Consider the following 21,330-nt stretch of genomic DNA (forward strand, 5'->3'; position numbering starts at 1 on the left):
AGTCTTATACGCCAGCAAATACTGTAATTTAATTCCATTGGTTCTGGTCCGTCCCTCTGGGGCAAGAGAGAGCAACTCTACTCCATCCTCTATATCAGCTGTCCCCAACCCCCGGCCTGTAGACTGGTACTGGTCCGTGGATCAGTCGGTACCGGGCCGCGGCTCCTCCTCATCCTCCCCATTTGGGGCCCCTCCCTTTCCCACCCCTACAGGCCCATCACTGGCCATTTTGTGATGGGTAGGTGAGTGGAGATGACCATATATAGTCATATCACCCAATAAATGTTTAACAGATTAAATATATACACATACATACACACACACACACACACGTGTATATATATATATATATATATAAGCATTAACATTAACTCCCACCCATTCGGAGAAACCCTTCCAGGGCCATCAAGAAACCCTGGAAGAGAAAGACTGATATATAGTCATATCAACCCGCCCTCTGCAAAAATGGCCAATGATGGGCCTGGAGGGGGTAGAAAGGGGAGGAGCCCTGGGTGGGCGTGTCCACAGCTCTGCTTCCCAACCATATTCTGCACAGTTGAGCCACTTCTGGGGTTTCTCAAAGCCTGAAGAATGTTTCAGGGATTTCTCCAGGGTAAAAAAGTTGAGGCTGGTTTATGCTTTGGGGGTAGTTAGGAGGAGCGAGGACAGTCTGGAAGCGGGGAATCCCTGCCTGAGCCAGTTAATCTGGCAACTCTGTGTTGGTTGTCTGGAGGGTCATCCCCCAATAAATGTTTGACAATTAAAAAAAATGTATTGAAAGTTAACTCCCACCCATCCCTATTTAAGCCGGTCGTGTTGGTGATTTGCCTGTAAAAATAATCACCAACTTCCCTTTGAAGCAAAACTAGTTTCTAAGGAGAAAGTCATAGCCGATTACTAATGCCGAACACTTAGCGGACTTCAAAGCTTTCGAGTTCTTTCATCTTTACATGCCGTAGAATTGGTGACATATTTATGAAGGGGCAAACCAGCCATCAGCTTTCCACTGTAAATAAAGCGCTGTCTAATGGAGGCTTTATCGGAACCATTAGAAACAGTTGGTTATCAACGCAAGCAGTGGATAATAACAGAGTCGGCATGCCGCCTGCCTGTAATTTGTTCTCATTTAATAATTACATATACAGTTATGGAGACCGAGATTGCAGGAAGCTGTGTCCGAGTGTTAGAGAAATAGAGCTTTATTTGCTTTATTAACAGCCTCCTGTGCTTGCTGATAATGCTAGGCAACAATCAAATAGCACGAGACATCTAAAAACCAAGGCAATTGGACTAAGACGGCTAAAATTAATAACAATGCCCCAAACGATCAGAAATTACTGTGTCATCATTGGATTGAATAAAGCGAAAGGCATCTTCACCGTGTTTCTTTGCCGATTGCAGGTTTTGTGTTGACTTACCTAAATAACTTGAGGTTATCGGCAAGTCTGGGTATGTCTGTGATGTCCTCCTAGGAAGAGCCAAGGAATATTTTGGTAAAATATAATTTAACTATCTGTTCCACATAATATATTTCTGGTAAGGGCTTGGAGGCGGAGCGTGTCTCATGGCTTAAGTGCCACTCAGCACTTAGCACCCCTCAGGACAGCTGTCCTGCCCGAGTGACTCCTCTTCCAACAGGCTCACCTGTCTGTCCAGCAGCCAGCCAATTGCCTTCCGTCCCCCCACCCCTGACCACCCCCTCCTCCTTCCACTTCCCTACGAGGCTTGGAGGCTGCAGATCCCTGCTGTGTGAGAGCTGCCCCCTGCTGGTGAGTTCCATAACAGCTGCTTGCAGGCTCCCTTGGGTGTAGGGGGAGGCTATCCGCAGAATTCTTCCACTCCACCCTCTTAATCTAGCGCCTGTTATATTCCTGAATGCAACAGGTTTGGCCCCTAGTCAGATATAAATTACATACATCATTTTCATCCGTCCATGTTTGCTTGCTGACTTGGGTCACCTGCCCCTGACCTGGATAGCCCAGGCAAGCATGATCTCCTCCTATCCCAGAAGCTAAGCAGGGTCAGCCCTGGCTAGTATCTAGATGGGAGACCTCCAAGGAACACTTAGGATGCCAGCCTCCAGGTGGGACCTGGGGATTTCCTAGAATTACACCTTATCTCCAGGCAACAGAGATCAGTTCCCTTACAGCAGGCTTTCTCAAGCAGGGTTTTATGCAACCCTGGGGTTTCTTGACAGCTCTGGAAGGATTTCCTAAATGGGTGGGAAGTAACTTGAAATATATTTTTAGAAATTGTCAAATATTTATTGGGTGATGACCCACCCACTCTCTCCCAAAATGGCCAACAATGGGCCTGAAGGGGTGGGTGAATGGAGATGAAGGGGAGGGGCCCTGGGTGGGCATATTCACAGCTTGGCTTCCCAATCATATTCTGCACGATCGCAGGGACCTCCAGGGTCATCTAGTCCAACCCCTTACACCAGTGGTCCCCAACCTGCGGGCCGCGGCCCGGTGCCGGGCCGCGAAGGCCATGGCGCCGGGCCGCGGCTCCCTCTCCCCGCAGTAAAAAACTTCCCAGGCCGCAAGCTTGCGGCCCGGGAAGCTTCTTACTGCGGGAGGGCGGGGAGAGGGAATCAGGGCCGGCCGCTCCCATGCGGGCGCGGCCCGATGCGTGGGCGCGGCCCGTGGGTGTGGCCCGATGCGCGGGCGCAGCTGCGACCGATGCGTGGGCGTGGCCCGCGAAGGCCGCTGGCCGCGCCCCGATGCCCTGCCGGTCCCCAACCTCAGAAAGGTTGGGGACCACTGCCTTACACAATGCAAGAACTCACAACTACCTGCTCACTCACAGTGACCCCAATTTCATGCCCAGGCTTCCCCCACCACCACCACCACCAAAAATTTCTAGAATCCAGCCTGGCCTGGAGGAAATTCACCTACCATCCCCACAGCAGCAATTAGCAATTCCCTGGGTATGCAAGGAAGGGCCACAAGAGACAAGCATGGGCACATCCCTTCCTGCACTGGACATTGTTTGAGACATCATTAGGGGAAAAAGCAGATGTTCCCTCTTCTCTGCCTTTTCTCGATCTTTTGGCCCACTGACACAAAGGCGTGACGTACCAAAATACTGTCAGTTTTTCCACCTTCTAGAGCAACTTCCAGATTCAAGAGAGCCGCTTCCACTTCATCGGTTTCGGCTTCAGTCGTGAAATCTTGTGAGCCGGAGAGTGACAGCTTGGAGATGTGATACTGCAATGGGAGATCAAAAGGCAGAGGGGCACTTGATGGAGTCCGTGCCCTTCACGGGAAGGACAAATTTGTTGCAAGTAACCTGTAAGTAGGGTTGCCAGCTTCCACTTGGGAAATACCTGGAGATTTGGAGGGTGGAGCCTGAAAAGGGTGGGCCTTATGCCACAGAATCTACCTTCCCTTTTCTCCAGGGGAACTAACCTCTGTTGTGATAGCGGAACATTTTCAGCTAACACCTGGAGGTTGGCAACCCTATCAGAGTAACCTATCTGCCTAGTTTACCCATTTCCCCCAATCTCTCCCTTCCTCCCCACTGCAGTTTTCTTTTCAGAGTTCTACTCCTTTCATTCTTATTATTTGCTTTACTAGTTTAAGGAAAACAAGGTCAAGGACACCGAGCTCCCAGGGAAACACAAACACGGCAATTAAGATGTTCTTGACCTGCCAAGAGGCGGTAAGTCTACGTCCAACCAAAATACCCGGGGAGAACATCACAGAAGAGGTGTGCGTTGAAAGATACATGGCTTGGGTGTAGAGTCTACCTGGAATCCATGCACACCCGTTTGGGGGCTAGATGTTTAACATTCCTCAAAATATCACACACAAGAGCCACCAGTTTCTTCTTGTTTCCAGAGGGGCTTCCTAATGGGCTAGCCCTTGCAACAATCACAAAAGTAATTTACTTCCTTGACTGGAACAGTACTTTGTTTTTTAAACTGGAAAAGGTAAAGGTAAAGGTATCCCCTGTGCAAGCACCAGGTCATGTCTGACCCTTGGGGTGACGCCCTCCAGCGTTTTCATGGCAGACTCAATACGGGGTGGTTTGCCAGTGCCTACCCCAGTCATTACTGTTTACCCCCCCCCAGCAAGCTGGGTACTCATTTTACCGACCTCGGGAGGATGGAAGGCTGAGTCAACCTTGAGCCGGCTGCTGGGATCAAACTCCCAGCCTCATGGGCAGAGCTTTCAGACTGCATGTCTGCTGCCTTACCACTCTGCGCCACAAGAGGCTCTTTTTAAACTGTACCTATATGCAAAAAAGGACAGGTTCCTACTAAACTTTAACCAGAGGTCTGTTGGGGGGATGGGGTGGGTCAGAAACCTGCCTGAATGAGCGGGAGGAAGGGCAAAGCGAGAGGGGGAAATCAGCTCTGCATTTGAGCCAGGCTTATGCAGTGCTGGAGACGTGAAGGTGAAGGAAAGCAGAGTCGATATTACAAGTCAGTCCACAGCAGAAAATAACACACTGTCTTCTGCAGAAAAGTATGTCGATACACACTCCATGATTTTTTAAAATTGCAATTCCCAACCAGAAAAGAAATCGGAAATATAGGAACGATCGTGGCAGGCTACACCCAGGTTGATGCCTTTCTCCCGATTTCAGAGATTTGAGAAACTGGGACCCCCCCCCCCCCCCCCGGAAAAAAAAAGGCAAGAAGCTCTAACAAAAGCGATGTTTTTTTGTCACCTAGAAGTGACTCAGGGACGTCAGTGAGGTGATCCTACCACAGAGTTTTGCCTCAAATGAGAGCATCGCCCCTGACGTCACTTCTGGGGGATGTAGAAAAGTTGTGTTTTTCTCAGGCTTCTCCCCTCCCTGCTCCAGATATGCTCCCCCTGTCCCCCACCCTTGCATCCATTTGCATAGCCTGAAAATAAGGCTGATACTTCAAAGTCACTGTAGATATCCAGGAGTCTCTCCACCAAAAGAAGCAAAGCCACACAATGTGGCTCCTACAACTTCTGACTGCTTCGGAAATGGAAGAAGAAGAAGAAGAAGAGTGGGTTTTCATACCCCGCTTTTCACTACCTGAAGGAGTCTCACAGCGGCTTACAGTCACCTTCCCTTCCTCTCCCCACAACAGACACCCTGTGAGGGAGGTGGACCCGAGAGAGCTCTGACAGGACTGCTCTGTGAGAACAGCACTATCAGGGCTGTGATGAGGGCAAGAACGCCTGCTCCAGGATATGGTGTTCAGTTGCAGCCTTGGTCTGTGGATTTATAAAAGTTTAACCTCCAAATGCCATACAGGATTGGGGCATCTGTTAATAATTTACATAGGTATAAAAAGAGTTTGCAAGAGGAAACTAGCAAGTCACTCTTGAAAGCGGCGTGTGCTTGTGTGTGTGTGTGTGTGTGTGTGTGTGTGTGTGTGTGTGTGTACGTACAGGGCACACACAGAACAATCAACGCAGGCTTCCTTCATCATGCTCCTGTCTTGGCTGGTGCCTGCCCTGAAAACAAAACTGGTTCGGCAACTTAATGCTCCAGCCCATACTTGCAGTGCAGCAAAGATGAAGGTCTCTTCTTCCGTGCAGTCGATTTCTTCCAGCAGAATAGCCCACCGGGCCTGTTCGTACAGCTGGTTGATCCGAATCGCGTCGTACTGACAAAAGAAAGAGCAGCGCTTAGAGGCGAGTCCTAAGCCAGCGGTGGTCAACGTTTCAAGCAAGCGTCCCACCAAGTCACGGCTTTACACTCTAGCATTCCGTATAAGGCACCCGCCCCTCCCTTGGGTCACACCAGTCAAAAACATTTAGGCAATCCCATGCATTTTGCAACGGGGTGTGAGCACCACGGAATGAACTGTATCGTAGTAAACATGCCCTAGGGACAGGCTTTCTGTCTCCTCTCTACTAGAAGGAGTCTCAAAGCAGCTTTCAATTGTCTTCCCTTCCTCTCCCCCCCACCACAGACACCCTGTGAGGGAGGAGAGACTGGGAGAGCCCTGATATTATTGAAGAAGAAGAAGAGTTGGTTCTTATATGCCACTTTTCTCTGCCCGAAGGAGTCTCAAAGTGGCTTACATTTGCCTTCCCTTTCTTCTCCCCACAACAGACAGCCTGTGAGGGAGGTGAGGCTGAGAGAGCCCTGATATTATTGAAGAAGAAGAAGAGTTGGTTCTTATATGCCACTTTTCTCTGCCCGAAGGAGGCTCAAAGTGGCTTACATTTGCCTTCCCTTTCCTCTCCCCACAACAGACACTCTGTGAGGGAGGAGAGGCTGAGAGAGCCCTGATATTATTGAAGAAGAAGAGTTGGTTCTTATATGCCACTTTTCTCTGCCCGAAGGAGGCTCAAAGTGGCTTACATTTGCCTTCCCTTTCCTCTCCCCACAACAGACACTCTGTGAGGGAGGAGAGGCTGAGAGAGCCCTGATATTATTGAAGAAGAAGAAGAGTTGGTTCTTATATGCCACTTTTCTCTGCCCGAAGGAGGCTCAAAGTGGCTTACATTTGCCTTCCCTTTCCTCTCCCCACAACAGACACTCTGTGAGGGAGGAGAGGCTGAGAGAGCCCTGATATTATTGAAGAAGAAGAAGAGTTGGTTCTTATATGCCACTTTTCTCTGCCCGAAGGAGTCTCAAAGTGGCTTACATTTGCCTTCCCTTTCCTCTCCCCACAACAGACACTCTGTGAGGGAGGTGAGGCTGAGAGAGCCCTGATATTATTGAAGAAGAAGAAGAAGAGTTGGTTCTTATATGCCACTTTTCTCTGCCCGAAGGAGTCTCAAAGTGGCTTACATTTGCCTTCCCTTTCCTCTCCCCACAACAGACACTCTGTGAGGGAGGAGAGGCTGAGAGAGCCCTGATATTATTGAAGAAGAAGAAGAGTTGGTTCTTATATGCCACTTTTCTCTGCCCGAAGGAGTCTCAAAGTGGCTTACATTTGCCTTCCCTTTCCTCTCCCCACAACAGACACTCTGTGAGGGAGGAGAGGCTGAGAGAGCCCTGATATTACTGAAGAAGAAGAGTTGGTTCTTATATGCCACTTTTCTCTGCCCGAAGGAGTCTCAAAGTAGCTTTCAATTGTCTTCCCTTCCTCTCTTCACAGCAGACAGAAGGAGGTGGGGCTGAGAGAGCTCCGACAGGACTGCTCCATCAGAACTGCACCACCAGAGTCGTGACTAGCCCAAGGTCACTCAGCTGGTTGCATGTGGAGGAGCGGGGAATCAAACCCGGCTTGCCATATTAGAAGCCGCTGCTCTTAACCACTACTCCATGCTGGCAACATCAGATGGAGATGCAAGTCTGATTCTGTGCAACAAGCAAGGTTGACAGCTCTGGGTTGGGAAATACCTGGAGATTCTGGGGGTGGAGCCTGAGGAGGGCAGAGTTTGGGGAGGGGCGGGACTTCAATGAAGTCTGATGCCTTAGAATCCGCCTTCCAAGGTGGCCATTTTCTCCAGGTGAACCGATCCTCTTTTGCCTGGAGATCAGGTGTAATCTCAGGAGATCTCCACCTGGAAGCTGGCACTCCTACAGGGCTCCTTAGAAGGGAATGGCTTATTTCAACTGATTGTTCACAGTCGGTTACAGATTAACGGTGTATGCATGAGCCAAAATCACGGGCGTTGACCCTCTTGTCTGTGCAATAGCACTAAAGCCATAAAGTTGGAAGGGACCTCCTGGCTCATCTAGTCCAACACCCCGCACTATGCAGGACACTCACAACCCTATCATTCATCCACTGTAATCTGCCACCTCCTTGAACCTACACAGAATCAGCCTCTCTGTCAGATGGCTATCCAGCCTCTGTTTAAAAATTTCCAAAGATGCAGAACATGCTATATTCTGAACTAGCTGCAGTTACAATGAAAGCCTCAGCATGTTTACTCAGAAGTAGGCCCTGCTGAGGTCAGTGGGGCTTACTCCCAAGTAAAAGCCCGTCTAGGATTGCGCTCTCAGCCATCCATATCCTATCTCCCCATCAAGCCCCTATGAGAATAGTAACTTCTGTGTTTCTAGTCCCATTCCTAAATTCCATGAAAGCCCTCCATGGCTTATCAGCCACAGCTGTGCCCCAGGTATGGGCAGCTAGTACCCTGTGGCTCCAGGCACATGATGAGCTGAATATCCCTACGCTCTCAGAAACCCAGAAGGTTATGGGTAACACTCAGTTCATGCATGCGTGAAGCTAGGACCAGATTCTGTGTGTACAGTGGTGTCCCCGTGCCAGTTCACTGATTTAAACTGCTCTTTTCCCATAGCCGTATTAACCTTTGCAATTGTCAAAGGCATTTTCTTTTTTCTGCCACAGGATTCATAGGAGCTGTAAGCATGGCAGATTCAATTACAAAAAGAGAAGGGTTTAATCCCTTGCTCCGTACCCATTTGCTCTCTCCCCATAGCTGTATTAATTTTTACAATAGAAAAAGGCAGGCCCACCCGTATCACACCTGCCTTTTTTCAGCCACAGGCTTAAGTTGTACTTGCATGTAAGTGTGGCAGATTAAATTATGATAAAGAAGGGTTTAATCCTTCACCCGGTACCAGTCTGCTGATTTAAACTGGCTGATAGGAATGATAACAGAAGGCGAAGAAGGAGAGCTGTTCTTTCGTACTCTGCTTTTTACTCCCCGAAGGAGTCTCAAAGCGGCTTACAAATGGATTTGAGAGAAACAGAATATTATCCAGAGATGGCAGAGAGTTACTTTTGGAAAGGGTTCGGTTTCTTGCCTCTTTGTTCAAGAAGTTACATACCACAGCACACAAGTGTGCAATTCACTTTATACCTTTAACAATGCAATCCTAACATTTCAGCTTGCAAAACCCATTGGAAGTTAATGGTCTTAGCTAGGTGGAGCTCTGTTTAGGATTGCGCTGCCAGGCATGTTGCTAGGATGCATAAAGTAGACTCAAGTAGAGCTTGCAAGAAGTGCTCTCTCTGTGTGTAAAGTACCATCATCATGTTCAACACCACAGGGTTTTGAAGGAAAGAGAGGTGATTTGCCATTGCCTGTCCAAGTAGGAACCCTGGGCTCTGTCCCAAATATTTATTTATTTATTGTACTTATATACCCCTGAAGGCTCAGGGCGGTTCACATAAAGCAGAAACAATAGAGATAACAGATTCACAATAAGGAATGAAGTGAAACAACAAGCAACATGGGACAGTAGAAAAATGTGGGAAACATTAAATTAACTCCTACTCATAGCCCAGTGGGTTGGGAGGAATTATGGTGGGTGCCATAGGAGGGGGCTCAGGAGGAGGGCCCTTGGGAAGTGATGGCATGGGTTGTCCTCAACCAAATGCCTGGTGGAGGAGCTCCCTTTTGCAGGCCCTGCAGAATTGTTCAAGTCCCGTCAGGGCCCTGATCTTCTCTGGGAGCTCATTCCACCAGCTGGGGGCCAGGATGGAGAAAGCTCTGGCCCTGGTCGAGGCCAAGCGAGCTTCCCTGGGGCCAGGGATCACCAGGAAGTTGGAAGTGCTAGAGCGTAAGGCTCTTTGGGGGGTGTAAGCAGAGAGACAATCCCTCAGGTACACTGGGCCCAGACCGCGTATGGCCTTGAAGGTGATAACCAGAACCTTAAGTCTGATCTGGAATTCAAGTACTATCCAGGGTGGGCCCTGCTTAGCTTCTGAGATCTGATGGGATTACACTAGCCAGGCCAGGAACAAGAAGTACTATATATTTTTCTAGGACCATGAAACAAACTGAGAAGGGAGACCATGGGTTTTGTGATCCAATGTTGGAGGCCACTGGTTGGATCCAACCAATTTTCCAGCAGGTGAAAAAGGAAGGAGCAGTTCCCTCTGATCACCCAAAATGATTCTACTGAGGAACATGGTCCCTACATGTACAAAAGCTATGTGGCACAGTAGCTGTGGTGAGGAGGAAGAGCTGAGGTTTTTTTGTACTACCGAAAGGAGTCTCAAAGTGACTTACAAACATCTTCCCCTCTCTCTCCCCTGTGAGGTTGGTGGGGCTGGGAGAGCTCTGAGAGAACTGTGACTGGCCCAAGGTCACCCAAGCTGGCTGCATGTTTGCCAGATTAGAGGCCGCTACTCTTAACTGCTATGCCAAGCTGGCTCAGGAGAGCTGAGTGAAACAGCGTTGAAAGAGTTGATTGGATTCAGCATTATAGTTTTACTTCCTTTAATGTGATTGCGTATTTTTGCCTTGTGCAAACCTGGCAGGTGAGGTCTCTTCTCCTTTGTAACTGGATTAATTTATTTTACTTATAATATATATAAACAAAATGTAGCAATACACGGAAAGTACAAAACACACCTGGGATAACTACGAGCAGCGGCTTACCAAGATTTAGGCAAAACGCACACGTCTGGACAAGCCTTGAACTTTTCTTTGTATCTGACATGCTAAAAATCACAGCGCTGAAGAAAGGCCTGCGTGTTTCTTACTTTTGCATTCAAATCGAAGAACGTGTAGTATTTAAAGCGGAGCAGCAGCTGATCTTCCTCCTGGATCCCTTGTTCCATAAGCGACCGAGATGAATCTAGCCACCTGGAAGAAGAAGGAGGGAAAAAAACACACATAGAAAAAAATTAATTCCTCCCAGCTGAACTGAAAGGGAAATTGCAAACCCATATAGAAACAAGGCATTCCACTTCTGCTATTTGCAAACAGCGAACTGCCAGTTGCTAAAGACCATGAAGTTTTCCAGTTGTTTCCCAGTTCTTCTTTGACTAGGCATAGGGATCGGCACACAGAATACCAGGGCGAAGGAGGACTTTTCCATCTCTCACAGCTGTCGCATTCTGAGAAACAGCATGAAACTTCACACTCTCTTGGCGGCATTACAATTAGAATGCCAGTGCCTTCCCCAGTCATTACCGTTTTACTCCCCAGCAAGCTGGGTACTCATTTTACCGACCTCGGAAGGATGGAAGGCTGAGTCAACCTTGAGCCAACCTTGAGCCATGAGGCTGGGATCGAACTCCCAGCCTCATGGGCAAAGCTTTCAGACTGCATGTCGGCTTGCTTTATCATCCTACGCCACAAGGGGCTTGCTATTAATACTCAGCACCCATGCAAACCTGATTGTGGTCATTTTGCATTTATTGTCTTTCTGAATCTATGTTGTAGCTTAGATTCAAGTGGGTAGCCATGTTGGTCTGAAGTAGCACAACAAAATTTGAGTTCAATGGCACCTGTAGGACCAACAAAGATTTATGAAGCACAGCTTGTCACTTATGGGGATGCCTCCATGCTTGGGTGGAGACAGGTGGGGCTAGCAACAAGTCTCTTTTAATTACTTCTTTTCACTCCTGGGAAAGTGTCTGCTATTATTCAATAACCTTAACAGTTTTATTCCCCCAATGTTTCTTTGTAAATGACAACTGAACCCAAACGGGACTGATTTGCTTTTCTAGCATTGGATTATCATATGGCATATTTAGGATGTTGTGGTGCTGTTTAATAATTTGCTATTTATTTACTTTCTCCTTATATCTGTACTCTTATGATCCCGGTTCCATTGTCTGAGGAAGCATGCATGCACCCGAAAACTCCCCCCCCCCCCAATGGCCAATAGTGGTCCTGGAGGGGGTGGAAAGAGGAGCCCTGGGTGGGCGTGTCCACAGCTCTGCTTCCCAGCCATACTCTGCATGATCATGTCACTCCCTGAAGCCTGAAGAAGTTTCAGGGGTTTCTCAGTGGTACAAAGGCTGAGAAAAACTGCCTTATAGGTTGGTATTTAAGGAAAAGGGCAGGGGATACTCCTTGCCTAAAGGGCTTTAAGTCAAGGTTTTCTCAGTAAAGGGAGAAGTCACTAGAAGGCGGAGCTAGATGAACCCTGACCTAGATGGCCCAGGCAAGCCTGATCTCGTCAGCATTCAGAAGCTAAGCAAGGTCAGCCCTGGTTAGTCCTTGGATGGGAGACCACCTAGGAAGTCCAGGGTTGTTACGCAGAAGCAAGCAATGGCATACCACCCCTGTTTACCCCTTGCCTGGAAAACCTCGTGTGAGATTGCCTTAAACCAGTGGCAATTTGATGCAGACAGGGGATTTGTCAAAGACAGGAGAGGATAGCCAGATGCAACAACAATGGATGAAGGTGAACTAATTTGCATTTGTTGATTGATTGATCGATATTCTACTTTCCTCCCTACAGTCGTGGCTCAGAGCAGCTTATAAGATTGCTCTCCCTTCCTCCATTTTCTCACAACCACCACCCTGTAATGTAGGCCAGGCCGAGAGTTTGTGACAGGCCCAAGGTCACCTAGAGCAGTGGTCCCCAACCCGCGGGCCGCGGCCTGGTGCCAGGCCGTGAAGGCCTTGGCGCCAGGCCACGGCTCCCTCTCCCCGCCCCCCCCCAGCAGTAAAAAACTTCCCAGGCCGCAAGCTTGCGGCCCGGGAAGATTCTTACTGCGGGGGGGGGGGAGGGAATCAGGGCCGCGCCCGCACATTGTGTATGCGCGGGCAAAATCACGCATGCGCAGCACTTTCGCGCATGCGCACATGCGCGAAAGTGCCGTGCATGCCCGATTTTGGCCGCGCATGGCGCATGTTGCCCTGCGGGTCCCCAGCCTCAAAAAGGTTGGGGACCACTGACCTAGAGGAAGAAGTGGAGATTCCAACCCAAGTCACCCAAGGTCCTGATCTACCACTGAATCCACTATACCACACTGCCTCTCACTGAAGGATTAGCATGTGACTCATCTCCCAGATACTTAGGTTTTGGGGGCAGAAATGAGGACCAATAATTAAGTCCAGCAAAGGGTCCGAAGTCTCACGTGCAATGTCCTTGCTGATGCTGATCAGGTCTGTGTATGGATGGGCAGCTTCCTGGCAACCTTCACATTTCAGGCAGGAAGAAAAAGGAAGGCAAGAAATCTATAAAAACCAGAAAGCCTGATGTAGTAGTTAAGCGCGGCAGCTTTTAATCTGGAGAGCCAGGTTTGATTCCCCACTCCTCCACATGCAGCCAGATGGGTGACCTTGGGCCAGTCACAGTCCTGATAGAGCTGTTCTTTAGAGAGCAGTGATGTCAGGGCTCTCTCAGCCCTACCTACCTCACAGTGTCTCTTGTGGGGAGAGGAAAGGGAAGGTGAATGTAAGCTGCTTTTAGAATCCTTTGGGTAGTGAAAAGTGAGGTATAAAAACCAACTCTTCTTCTTCTTGGTGACTTTGGGCTAGTCTCAGTTCTCTCAGTGCTCTATCAGCACCACCTATCTCACAGGGTGTCTGTTCTGGGGAGAAGAAGGATAGGTGATTGTAAGCCGCTTGGAGACTCCCTCTGTTAGTAAAAAACAGGGTACCAAAACCCCAGCTTCTTCTCCGTCTTCTCTTCTGCAGCCTTGAATGACGCTTTCCTTAGTGTGTGGCATTCCCATGTCCAGAATCACAAAATGGCAAACCACCCTGTATTGACTCTGCCATGAAAACGCTGGAGGGCGTTACCCCAAGTGTCAGACGTGACTCGATGCTTACACAGGGGATACCTTTACTTTTTTACTTTATAAGGATGAAACTTACCCAACAAAAAACTTTACTGCACAAGTGCTTGGACGCCTAACAGATAACATTCACATCCTAGTGAGTTTCTTCATAGTTATAAAAACACAAGGAATAACGCATGCTATACAGACTGTTTAACATATACAAAACGACAAATCAGAATACAAAGTAGTGCCCAGTTTACTTCCAATATAGAATAACGCTTACTAATTGCAGAGTAACAACTCCTAAACATATAAAGCTTTTGTCTAGACTGCACAAGTTCTTATTGTGTTGTCTTTTCACAGTGGATCCCCCCCTTCTGTATAAAAGGAAGAAAAGCAGGGCATCAACATCTAAAGAAATATCTACGTAATTCATTTTCTGGGGTGCAAACTCTTCTGATAGAAATCACACCAGTCTGAAAGTACCTTATATGAAAACGCCTTGTACAAAGCAATCCCCCCCCCCGCTTCAGAACTGGCCAATCCCAACGCTCAATGGGGACATCCCTTACCCAGCACTGAGTTTCGCTTTGTCCACCAAAGTTCGGGGCTGGTACATTTCCGCAAGCGTTTCTGGTGTGCAGAGGGGGTGGTTGGAAGCCAGGTTGCTCCAGTTCTGCTTGGCGAGCGGGCTGTCCCCAAACCACGCAAGCGTTGCAGAATCAGGCGTGCCGCTGGTTGGACTGTACACGGGACTCATGGTTTTGCTGTATAGGCCAGGACTTGCTGGAATGTTAAGACAGGAAGCAAAAAGCTCAGTCTGGGACTGCACCCAATGTCAAAACAGTAAGGACTTCATAGTAGACAAGATTCCATACATGCATCTAAGCACACGATGACCAAATTAAAGTTCAGTTTATCTCTAAGTCAGCCTTTCTCAACTTTTTTACCATTGAGAAACCCCTGAAACATTCGCCAGCCTCGTGCAGAAGATGGTTGGGAAGCAGAGCTGTGTACCCCCCCACCTGGGGCCCCTCCCCTTCCCACCTCCTCCAGGCCCAGTTAAAATCAACTCCAGAATACAGTTCAGACTCTTACCTGGCAATCCTAAACTCCCAGGGGAGTGGGGCAAATTTAAAATATCTTCTATGACCGGTTCTTTGTTCTTGTCTTTCTTCTTTTTCTTTTTCGTGTCTTCCGATCGCCTCATCAGGGAAAGTTCTTCCGCTCGCCTTATACCTGTGACAGAATTTAAGAAGGAAGCGCTACGGAGTCTTGTAAAAAGAGCAGACTCCCCCCCCCCAATAAAAAGACCAGTGGATCTTTTAGAAGACACTCCAGTGCCTCTCTCAAAATTCTTTTTAAATGAAAAAATACACACCTCACTCAAAGAGAATCATCCTAGAAAGGCCTTGTAACTCTAAAACCACAACACAGAATCACAGAATCATAGAGTTGGAAGGGGCCATACAGGCCATCTAGTCCAACCCCCTGCTCAACGCAGGATCAGCCCTAAGCATCCTGAACACGACTACATGCAGCCCTACCATTCCTGATATCTTGCTACAGGAAACAATTCCAGGACACATTCAAATGTGTATCCATGTTGGTCTGAAGTAACACAATAGAATCAGAGTCCAGTAGCAACTTTAAGACCAACAAAGATTGATTCAGGGTGTGAGCTTTCGAGTGTTTAGTCTAGTCTGAGAAAGAGTGCTTGCACTCGAAAGCTCACGCCCTGAATAAATCTTTGTTGGTCTTAAAGGTGCTGCTGGACTCTGATTTTAGCATTCCAGGACACATTCATGGTATGAAGGCTGTCCTTCCAGAACGTATCACTGAGAAAAACCAGAGCCGGTAGCACCTTCAAGACTAACAAAATCTGTGGTAGGGTTTTGTGAGCTTTCAAATCTAAAAAAGTGAGCATCTCTCCCACAAATTTTGTTAGTGGTTAAGACAGGGGTGAGCAAACTGTGGCCCTCCAGATGTCCATGCACTACAATTCCCACGAGCCGCTGCCAGCATTCGCTGGCAGGGGCTCATGGGAATTGTAGTCCATGGACATCTGGAGGGCCACAGTTTGCTCACCCCTGGTTTAAGGTGCTGCTGAACTATTCTTTTCTACTGCTGCAAACAGATTAACTTGGCTAGCCGTTATGGTCGAAGTCTAGAACCAAGAATGTTTCCCACAAATCTTGACAGGAAGCCAAATCACTAACTACACTGAGGAAAAATTTTCGTTGTGAGAACACAACGTGTCAGAACGTAGTTTGTTCATGGAAGAGGCTCCCCTTCCAGTAAGGGTCAGAATGTGACATTAGGGCAAAACTAGATACTGCGGAAGCAGAATCACAGGTTTAAACTCAAACAGGCCTCGCTGTGGCGAGGCTATTGTTCAAAACCATGGGGGAGAAGGGGGTGCAGAAGCCTCCCTCCCTCCCTCCCATATGGCTTACTTGCCTGCTTCTCCTTGCTTGAGAGCAGTGTAATGTAGTGGCCGAGCAGCAAACTCTAACCTGTAGAACGGGGTTTGTTTGGCCCTGGTCTGCCATGTGAAGCCTGCTGGGTGACCTTGGCCAGTCACAGTTCTGTCAGAGCTCTCTCAGCCCCACCTACCGCACAGGGCGTCTGTTAAGGGGAGAGGAAAGGGAGGGGATTGTAAGCAGCTCTGAGTCTCATTAGGCCTGCTGGGTGACCTTGGGCCAGTCACAGTTCTCTCAGAGCTCTCTCAGCCCCACCTACCTCACAGGATGTCTGTGGTGGAGAGAGAAAAGGGAGGGGATCGTAAGCTGCTTTGAGTCTCATTAGGCCTGATGGGTGACCTTGGGCCAGTTACAGTTCTTTCAGAGCTCTCTAAGCTCCACCTACTTCACAAGGTGCCGTGCGGAGAGGAAGGGAAGGCGACTCTAAGTCAGTTTAAGACTCCTCCAGGTACTGAAAAGTGGGGTATAAAAACCAGCTTTTCTCCTTCTATTGTTATATTATTGAATAAAAAAAAGCAATAAGAGGTACACAATTAAAATTCTTTTGTTATCACAGCAATACTGAAACACGTCTCAATACCAGTGACTAACTCAGGCACTTCCTAACTTTTCTTGAAAAAGGCAAACAGAAAACAATGTTTGTATTCTGTACATCTCTCCAACTTGAACTCATTTATCCGCTCTGTAACTATTATTTCTGATTACAATACTGGAAACCTAATTTCAGTTGAGCAATTCTGAGCTTATCATCCCATCAATTGTGACACGCAGGTAGACTAGAAATGAACTTGTTGAATTGCTGTTCGTGTAGCTTCTGGTGTCAAATTCGCAGAAGCATGAGCACTCAGAATGAAGCCTTTAGAATAAAAAGCAGTCTTGGTTCCTATATGTCGCTTTTCTCTACCCAAAGGAATCTCAAAGCGGCTTACAATTGCCTTCCCTTTCCTCTCCCCACAACAGACCCCCTGTGAAGTAGGTGAGGCTGAGAGAGCCCTGATATTACTGAAGAAGGAGAAGAGTTGGTTCTTATATGCAGCTTTTCTCTACCCGAAGGAGTCTCAAAGCGGCTTACAGTTGCCTTCCCCTTCCTCTCCCCACACCAAACACCCTGTGAGGGAGGTGAGGCTCAGAGAGCCCTGATATTACTGAAGAAGAAGAAGGGTTGGTTCTTATATGCCGCTTTTCTCTACCTGAAGGAGTCTCAAAGTGGCTTACAATCACCTTCCCTTTCCTCTCCCCACAACAGAAATCCTGTGAGGGAGGTGAGGCTGAGAGAGCATGCAAAGGGGGAGTGCACATGAATGGGTGGGTGAGATTTAAAATACTTTGAACTGGCCGGCCACATCTGCACGAAGAAGCTAACCTTCTGGTTTTAGCCTTCCAGAAACCTTCTGGCAGTAGTTGTTTTTATGTAAAAGGTTTCAGTGGTTTGAGCTCATTTGGACAAGGCACTTTCAATGCACTTTAGAATCAGATTTCCCTGTTTTGCACAGGAAATCCTGGCTGCAAAAGCACATTAAAAGTGCATGTTTGGAATGAACCTAGGTGAGTTCTGGGGCTTTACTGAAACCGACTTTTGGTGTATGACCTGTGTAGGTGTTGCTTGCTGTTACTATTGCCCTTTCTTGCAGTTTATTAATTAATGATGTTGCTTTAGAACAGTGGTTCTTTACCGCCCGTAACGGTGCGACCCCAACTGCGGTGGCAGTGGGGGTGGCAGGGTGGAGCGTACAGGCGCTCAACCATCTGGAGGTGGCATGGAGGCGACCCTGTTCTGGCAACCCTGTGGAATGAGCCAGGCAAGTCCACTTGAGGTTGGGATCCCAAGGTTGAGAACCACTGCTTTAGAACCAAGTTTAAGTTCAGGGGCACCTATAAGACCAACAAGATTTTATTTGAGGTGTAAGCTTTCATGTGCACACACGCTTCCTCAGACCGACAGAGTGTGCATGTACACAAGAGCTTATACCTTTGTTCTGCTGCTTCAGATCAACCTGGCTATACATCTGTATAGCGTTTGAATTGTTCTTATGTTCTTGTATGCTGCTCTAGGCGCATTCAACAAAAAATTCAGGACTGCAGATATTGCAAAATAAAAGACCGCTCGAAATTAACGTGCAATTTCACATGTGCTGGTGATAACCTCCACTCAGGAAAAATATGTCTGGAATTTCATAACGTATATGCAAGCCCGGCTCTAAATATAATAACCCCGATTATACTTATCTAGCCTACTGAGCAAACAGCTTTATCTTGCCTTGTTTAAGCCGTAAAACCATTGGAATATAAAACCAAGCACTGGAATTTATGCTAACTGATACTGTGGGTCACTCTAGAGCTGTGGTTTTCAACCTGGGGGTCGAACGACCCTTCCACAGGGGTTGCGGCAGGGCAAGCAGTTCGGCTGGGTGGGGGCGCCATCCACACAACAGCCTTGCGGGGTAGATCAAGATAGAGCATTTGTCTGTCTGGAACAGCAGAAAAGAGTGAGATCGGCATGGTGGGACAAGAGGCAGAACTGAACTGAGAAACCCCTGGAAAAAAACCAATTTATACACAATCATGAAAAATGGATCTTCACGCCATTGGTCAGTTCTGGCTTAATTTCTGTGAAATTCTTGCGTAATGTTATGGTCGGGGGTCACCACAACATGAGGAACTGTATTAAAGGATCGTGGTATTAGGAAGGTTGAGAACCACTGCTCTACAATAATATTTGGGTATACGAAAGCATAAAAAGGTAGGAAAACTGTTCTCCGATAGATCCTTAGTCCCTTAGTCCCCCATTCTAAAACCACATAATCCAAGGTATTGGATCCTGTTATCTATTAGGGGAAGGCGTAACAGCTACTGTACGCCCTCGTTTCTCCTTTTTTTCAACCAGAACGTTTATTTCCAGAGTTGTGGAGCCCACCGGGAAAATTACTAACATTAGTAAAGAGGCTGCAATAGGCAAGGGGTGAAATTGCTGGTAACTTCACTCTTATATAAGTGCAGGGCCATTTACTACTGATTACCTTTTGAGATCACGTAAACTTGTGAGATGAACACAGGACTTTTGTGTAGATATTGTGAAGTCATCTACTCCCCTCTTGTTTTAACCATGAAACATACAGCTCAGGGGTGGCTAAACTGTGGCGCTCCAGAGGTCCATGGACTACAATTCCCATGGGCCCCTGCCAGCACATGCTGGCAGGGGCCCATGGGAATTGTAGTCCACGGACCTCTGGAGAGCCACAGGGTCACATAACCCTGTGCTTTAATTATCTGGAACAGAGAGCAGGTTGACTTAAAACTGTCTGCCAAAACCATCCAACTCAATCGAAGAGCCGCTTAACTTGGATACCTTCAATCACTACAAGTCTATGATTACAAGTCTATGATTGCTTTAGGATGCTTAGGGCTGATCCTGCACAGAGCAGGGGGTTTGACTAGATGGCCTGTATGGCCCCCTCCAACTCTATGATTCTATGATTACAACTGCAGAAAATCCATGAGACCTTTCACCATCGACTCAGTGCCGCCATGAAACCGCCCCGAGGAAAGCCGCCGTTATCGACGGGATCGGATCACAGTGACACCACGCCCAGCAGCGAACTAACCAGCCACGCCGCACTTACCGAGGGTCTTGCAGATGTCTCCAACGACCTTGAAGACCACCGAGGAGAAGCTGACATTCAGCCTCACCGTCTTCGTGCTCGGCAGGCGGACGCGTAGCATCTTGTGCTGAAGGGTGAACAGGAGCCTGGCGTCCGCCTGCACCCCGTATTTATCCAGGGTCCAGTGGGTTTTCAGGAGCCAGCACTGCCTCTGCTCCCACCAAAGGGCGTAGTCGGACCAATCCCGAGAGACTTCTGGGAGGGGGAGAACAACGAGCCAAGCGTGAGAGCTGGGAAACGGGGGAAAGGGAATGGCAACGAGGCCTTCTTTTAAACACAGGGACTTCCTGCCTTCTTGCTCTCTGTAAAGCAGTGGTCCCCAACCCGCGGGCTGCGGCCCGGTGCCGGGCCGTGAAGGCCTTGGTGCCGGGCCGCGGCTCCTTCTTCCCTCCCCCCCCCCGAAGCGAGAAGCTCGCCAGGCGGCCGATTAGCTCGCGGCCCGGCAAGCTTCTTATTTCAGGAGGGGAGGAAAGAGAAGCTTGCCGAGCCGCAAGCTAATTTGTTGGCAGCCCGGAGGAGCCGGGAGGGGGAGCCGCGGCCGCTGGCATGGCAGCGGCGCAAACGCGCATGCGCGGACTGCCGGGCGCAAATGCGCGTGTGGCAGTCCGCGCATGCTCGTTTGCGCTGGGGCGGCCGCGCATGCACGGGCCCCCGGGCCGCCCTCTCCCCCCACTCCGGGGCGGCGGTCCGCAGCGCGCGAACGCTTGCGGACCACTGCTGTAAAGTGTTATTATCCCAACAGGGATTAATAACAGAATTAATCGGGAATGTTTCCAAATTCAACGAACTGACTGATCGGCTGCCTTCTTGTTGAAAACCTTGCACAGCAACCTATTGACTGCGGAGGAGCCCCTGAAATGATTTTTCAGGCTGCGAGGAACCCCAGAAGTAATGTCGACTGGCCACGCCTCCCTGCCACACGCCCCGGAAGTGACCTGCCACCGGAAGTGACATCATCGGGCGCATTATCAGGCCGACTTGAGGAGAACTGTGGGAGGGACAGACAGGAGGTGGTTTAGGGCGGGAATAGGTATGCAGGCTCCGCCCACTCACAGACACAGAAACTATGCAAGAACTTGCTCGGGGATGGGGGGGGGGGAAGGGAAGCAATAGAAGCAGCCAGTTCCCCAGCTTGTGGCCAAGTCTATTAAGGCAGGAGCTGAAAGCTGCAGACCACCTCCAGAGATTCTATGGGGGTCCACAGATCCCTGGTTGGGAATCCCTGTGCTCGAGCATCAAACAAGGATCTGGGAGACTCAGAATTTCCACCCTGCCACAGAAGCTTGCTGGGAGATCTTGGGCCAGTCACAAACGCTCCTCCTTGCCTACCTCGCAAACTTGTTGATGTAAGAATAAAATGGAGGAGAGGAGAATGGCATAAGCCGCTCGAGTTATTCAGTGGGGAGAAAATCCATGAAACGATAAAACAAAATTACACATGTACTTACTGATCTGTTCTACCAGCTTGAGCATCACGCCGCCAACATGGAGATCCCCCGAGATGCGGAGCGTGTACTCCTTCTGCTCTCCTTCATACGGGTGGTCAATAGTGACGAGGAGCTCCCAGGAATTGGGACCAAATTCGCTGGATGAAATCATGGCGTTACGAACAACCCCACGGGCTCAAAAAGGCAGGACAGCCAAGATCTGTTCAAAAGCAACATAACATCGTTGTCGTATGCCAGATACTTGGGTACAACCCTAGTGTGGTGGTGTTAGATGAGGTCGCCCGGAGGCCTACCAAGTAAAAAGAACAACATATGGTCTTGTCAGTCCATGAGGGAAAAAAATTCCAAAGGTAAACAGTCAGGTAACAGTGAGGTAGTGTGGTGTAGTGGTTAGGAGTGGCAGC

General features: G+C 48.7%; 1 protein-coding gene across 3 annotated transcripts in view; it reads right to left on the reverse strand.

The window, feature by feature from the left end:
• Positions 1-21,330, reverse strand: part of FERMT1 (FERM domain containing kindlin 1) — a 290,949-nt gene that overhangs the window by 23,642 nt on the left and 245,977 nt on the right. For all 3 annotated transcript variants that reach the window (XM_077313253.1, XM_077313246.1, XM_077313238.1), the window contains 8 exons: positions 20,927-21,125; positions 19,440-19,673; positions 14,435-14,575; positions 13,909-14,122; positions 10,355-10,457; positions 5,489-5,596; positions 3,081-3,209; positions 1,419-1,468 (listed from right to left, as the gene is read on the reverse strand). In XM_077313253.1, coding sequence (XP_077169368.1) covers positions 1,419-1,468; positions 3,081-3,209; positions 5,489-5,596; positions 10,355-10,457; positions 13,909-14,122; positions 14,435-14,575; positions 19,440-19,673; positions 20,927-21,077 — 1,130 coding nt within the window. In that variant the 5' untranslated portion in view covers positions 21,078-21,125. The remainder of the gene's footprint in view (positions 1-1,418; positions 1,469-3,080; positions 3,210-5,488; positions 5,597-10,354; positions 10,458-13,908; positions 14,123-14,434; positions 14,576-19,439; positions 19,674-20,926; positions 21,126-21,330) is intronic.

This window comes from Paroedura picta, chromosome 1 (genome assembly GCF_049243985.1).
Source record: "Paroedura picta isolate Pp20150507F chromosome 1, Ppicta_v3.0, whole genome shotgun sequence".
NCBI lineage: Eukaryota > Metazoa > Chordata > Lepidosauria > Squamata > Gekkonidae > Paroedura > Paroedura picta.